This window comes from Arachis ipaensis, chromosome B02, assembly GCF_000816755.2.
Source record: "Arachis ipaensis cultivar K30076 chromosome B02, Araip1.1, whole genome shotgun sequence".
Taxonomy (NCBI): domain Eukaryota; kingdom Viridiplantae; phylum Streptophyta; class Magnoliopsida; order Fabales; family Fabaceae; genus Arachis; species Arachis ipaensis.
In genome coordinates, this window is record NC_029786.2 from 69,102,675 (window position 1) to 69,108,217 (window position 5,543).

Consider the following 5,543-nt stretch of genomic DNA (forward strand, 5'->3'; position numbering starts at 1 on the left):
CATCAAGGACTCATCAAGGGTCAGGAATCCTTCTTGGGGAGCAAGTCAAGATGGAAGGCCCAGATTGATGAAGCTTGGTGAGATGGTATGAGAAAGAGGTATTTGCATGATGAATTTTACATTCGGTTCTCTCTTTTCTCTCTCTAGCTGAACCGGTTTGTTGTTGAAAAAGAAGAAGTTTAACTCAGTTCAACCGTTTCAACATTGTAGGCTTCTCCTTCTATAATAAGGGTGAACAGCCAAGGCTTGAAGTAAGGAGAAAAGAGTGAAAACACAGAGTTTTCATAACTACCCAAACTAACAGAAGTTCTTCTCCTTCAATATTTTTCATGTTGTATTTTTCTGTTTAGTTTTGTCTGTCTTGAGTCTCATGGAAAAAGGCAAACAGTGAGGTTTGTATGAAAAATCCATAAAGCGGAAAAAGGCAGAGTATAAAAAATTAAAAGAAAAAGTCATAAATGTCCAAGAGGTCCTTTGTACATCTGTGTTGTGTTTCATGATTCTGTGGGAATCTCTTTGCAAGTTGGGTTAGCACTTAGCAGTTGAAAGCTTGATAGGTGACCAAGTTAAGTTCAAGATTGGGAATAAATTCTGGACTTGTCCCGGATAGAAAGGGTAGTTCTTAGGGAGAATTGGTATCTATAATCTGTTTGATTATAATAAAATTCCATCATTGTTGTGATAGAGACTAGATGTAGATTACACTGCACTTAGCAGCTGAACCAGGATACTTCTGAGTGTGATTCTCTCTTTCTCTTCTACTCAATTTCTGATTCTATTCGAAGGAGACAAAATTAAAAAATATCTCCTCATTGATTACGAGACAAAAAAAATATATCTTTTAACTAATAACGAGACAAAAAATAAAAATATCTCCTAAAACAATTTAAAAAAATAACAAGAATTACTCAACCAAAAAAAAACTAAAATTCAACTAAAAAAAAACTAAAATTCAATCCTCTTCTCTTAGGTACTGATAAACTATCACTTTATAATATCAAATCACTTTATAATATCAAATGATAAATACTTTATATTTCTGAATCAATAATAAAATTTAACAATTCATTATGCAAAATTTAACAACAGTACTCGTGTACTATTAACTATATAATGATGTATTTATCTATAAAAAAATCGCAGAAATAACATTTAAACTAAATTTCATTTTAAACTAAATTTCTCCTGCTTCGTTAACTATTAATATTCGAAAAGACATGGCGTATTTATCGATTACTGTTATAGAAAATCTATTTAGTACTGGTTGTTTTTTCAAAATGATTGGAACCTAACTATCACTTTTCCTTATCACTTTATTCTATGGTGAAAATTCAGTCGACACTCAAATCAAATCATCTAACGACTCTCAAGTATCAACTTTACGAGGTCAAGTTTACCTGAATTTTCACCTAATTCTATATATTTTATTGATGTTGTTTTCCCTCCACTAAGGGTGTCGCAAAACAATGTGTACCAAACAAACGACATTGACCCAAAACTCCATTCATACTCCATAGTGTATAGAACAACATACTCAATAAGGGATAAGCCATTAGCTACTTTTACAATTTACAAACAAAAGCCTACCAAAGCAAAAAGGTTGGATTTAAGTTAGCAGAAAATGTTGCAAATACCTAAGACCATCTTGAACACTAATATACCTCCAATCCACAACACTCAAAATCCCCACACTCACCTTATTCACCTTCACCTTCCCATTACTCCTCTTTTCACCGCACGTTAATCCCACGTTCATATCCGCCACCACTGCGCTCCCCACCGCACTCGAGCAACACCCTGGAGCTGGAAGCTCCTTCGAGAACCACCCCTCCGCACCAGCCACAAAATTAATTTTCCCCTTACAGCTCATCATGGTGAAAACCTCTCTCCACCCTTTCAATATCACGTTCCACGTGATCTTCACCTCCTTCACGCTTTCCTCAACCGCCGCACCATCGGAGCCAAAGCCAACAGCGAAGCGAAACACGCCCGGGGGATCCATAACCAGCGACTCGCCGGGTTTTGTCACGGAGAAGACGCTGGAATCGGCCGAGGAAATTGAGACGGCGAAAACGAGGTCTGCGAGGGAGAGCTTCAGCTTTGTGGGATTCTTGCGGCGGCGCTTGACAGCGGAGTGGCCTATTCCGAACAGACGGCGGCATGAAACGGCATCTGCAGAAGAAGACGGAAGGTTCGAGAGAGAAGGAAAATGGGCGGTGAGGAATGGTATCCAGAGGTGGTCGGAAGACATTGAAGACGACCATGAGTTTGAGACGCAGGAAGCTATGGCGAGGGTTTTGGGGTCAAGGTATTGAGCGACGAGAACAAGGACCTCCCATGGCGGTGGTGATAGCGTTGCAGAAGGAGGATTATCCATTTGGGGTTCTGAAGGGATGAGTTCCTGAATTTACATAGATGGAATGTTATATATTTGGTAAGCAAAGGGCTGAGTTACGGTGGCACGTGGCAGGCGTGGGTGCTACGCATGGCTCTGTTGTGCCACGACAGACTGGGTGTCGGGCCTTTCATGCCGTCGCCGAAACACACGTTCCTAAGTGAGCTTTTTCGGTGGTTCCCACTACGTTTTTCACCGAATTGCTGAAACATTGGAAATTTGCATATTGACCCCAAACCATATTTAACTTATTTGCGAAATGTACCACCAGAAGGCGCTGCGTGATGGAGAAGATATCTGCGTCGCCTGCGTGGTAAGACTGGGAATTACATTGTTGCTGGACTCGGTTACATTATCATTATATCATTATATCATTGTCATTATGTCAATATGATCTTTGCTTTCAAGTTTTAACAAGTTTTCCCAGGCATGTTATCTGAAAGGTGTAGGAGGTTAGTGCGTGCAATGTATTATATCTTCGGGGTTGGTTTGGGGATTTTTTTTATTTTAATAAATTAAATAAATATAATAATTATTACCAAAATCCGTCAATCTCTCGTATCTCGTTTATACTGTAAATGAAATAGTTTTGCACATATCTCGTTTACCATGTAAACGAGATAAGACACGTGAACGTGATACGTGTATATCTTTTTTATACTGTAAATGAGATACATGCAAGCTTATCTCGTTTACACTGTAAACTAGAAAAGACTGGAAAACGGCTTTAAATACATGTTGTTCACAGCGTTGACTGTGTCACAATTTAAACTTTTCAACTACTTTCTCCTCTCTGTTGTCCCTTTCTAATCATATTATCGATAAATACGACGATGGTGCGCACAATTAGTCACTACAAGGTTTTTGTTTATTTGTGGCAGTTTTTTTTTCTTATTTGTGGAGGTTTATAACTCCCACCAAATGATTTGTGGGAGTTTTTAAAACCCCTAAAATTTGAGGTGCCACGAGATCTTTTGTGGGAGTTTTGTGTTTGTTTAGTGGGGGTTTTATATTGGACTTTTGTGGCAGTTTTAAATCACTTTTGTGGCACTTTAAAACCTCCACAAATTAATTTTTTAATTTAACAAAAATTAACTATTTTGTGAGATTTTCAAAAAAATTCTATAATTATTTATTTATTTTTAATTTCAAATATTCATTAATCTCATTTCATTTATATATTCTCAAATTAGTAATTTATTTTTTAATATCAAAATTTAAAATTATAAATTAAAACAAAAAAAAACTTTAATATATGTCATCTGTACTTATTTTATATATTTATTTAATCATTAATTAAATAAAAATTTTTAAAATAAGTCTTTGTTCAGCATGAATATCCCAGAATTTCATTCTACTATTAAATTATATTCAAAAGATATCCCAGAATTTCATTCTACTATTAAATTATATTCAAAAGACAAGAAGAAAAATTTAGTTAAATATGACTAACATAACAAGTATGAAAAGAGGTTCAGTTTAGTTCTTCGTTAATGGATATTCTGATCTAACTCCAAAGTCTATGTTACATGAACTAAGCCATAGCAATTTTAGAAGAACTGAATTAGAGTTAGAATCATAGAAAAATGATAATTGATATTGAAATTATTAAGTAAATAACAACTATAGAGTAAACCATATTACTCCAATTAGCTGTAACTGAACAAATCTAAAAATTGTTCTTGAGAAGAGAATATAGAAAAAAGAATGAAAAATACTGAACCAAAACTTTTAGTACTTTTTTGGATCAATAACAACCAAGATAATCATTATAATCATCGTGAAAAAAAAAACTTTCATCTAGGAAAAACCTTCACCGAATTCACAAACTCTGCATCGGAAATCGCGGAATCCTCGAATTGGTTCGCATCATCTTGTTCGGCTGGGGCAGGGAGGTTAAGATCTATGAAACTCTCTCTTCCAAGTTTTGAGGAACTAGTGGTGGCAACTAAAAACAAGTCCAACGAGGACCACCAATGCTGTTCCCTCCAACAAAGCAGAGGAAATTATAAGAGATAATCATTGGTTAACATTTATATGCATAAGAAAAATTGGTGAAGAGTGAATTGCAACAAATTTTTTATTTCAGCATTTTTCGAGTAACTAAATATTTTAATCATAGATAAGCCTAACAATATTTAATAAATTAAATAATATATCTCAGGATTAAATTTTGTTAATGACGAACAAACCCATTTCATATTCTAAATTAAGTCACAATCTATAGTTATGTGGCAGGTATTAGTATAAAAAGGGAAAAATTGTGAACAATTGAATGATTTTCAAAGAGTATCCAAAAGAAACTCTAATAATTAAGACAGCAAAAAAATTATACACTTTTCCATGAGTTCCCTGATATAATGTCCAGCATTACTAGTTGGCTTATTTACCGTCCATCATTTAGGATTCAAGTTTCACAAAAAGTTAAATCCCATGTATGATATGCATATGGTTAACTTATCCTATTAATAGGCGACCAGGGTCAACGGATTCGAACATTGTTGGTAATATTATTTCTAGATCTATGTAAATAATGCATTTGGTGGAGCTCAAATGCTTGGGCAGCCCTTAATTTTTGGGTATAACTTCCCTCAAAATTTTATTTTAACATGTAAACTTGGCATCTTTCATTCTTCTCCCTACTGATTACACACAGAAGATATTAAAATCTTAAAGGTACTTTAGAGGGATGAGGCAAGCAAGCAGCACCGAAAATTAAGCAAAACTCTGCTGTGGAACTTTTTCTCCTGTTCACATGCAAGTATCCAAAACAAATGATGATGAAACCTAGAAAAAATCACATCTATACTGGTTTCTACTTTCAAATAAAATGTCAAGCATTCACAATCGTTGTATTTCATTAATTTACAAAACTGAAGGGAGAATATAGTTTACATACCTATGACTAGCTGTCTCAACATAATGTGTCTCTGGTACAGTAGGAAGTGAAGGGTTTTCATAACCATTTCTTCCCATACTTTCCACATCTGCTTTGTTTACCAAATCCGGTGTTGCAACCAAGTCATGTAACTAACACAAAATAAACACAAATCTTATATTCATATTAGAACCAATAGCACATTAACTTATAAAAAATAAACACAAATCTTATATTCATACTAGACAGCTAAATGCACTAAAAGAAATC

General features: G+C 34.8%; 1 protein-coding gene across 1 annotated transcript; it reads right to left on the reverse strand.

The window, feature by feature from the left end:
- On the reverse strand, positions 1,472–2,414 carry LOC107628378 (probable F-box protein At5g04010). Its single transcript, XM_016331074.2, has one exon. The coding sequence runs from the start codon at positions 2,375–2,377 to the stop codon at positions 1,607–1,609; it is 771 nt and encodes a 256-aa protein (XP_016186560.1). The 5' UTR covers positions 2,378–2,414; the 3' UTR covers positions 1,472–1,606.

What these genes read in the sequence shown, in the direction of transcription:
- LOC107628378 (XM_016331074.2), bottom strand. Translation starts at nt 2,377, where the DNA reads ATGGATAATCCTCCTTCTGCAACGCTATCACCACCGCCATGGGAGGTC.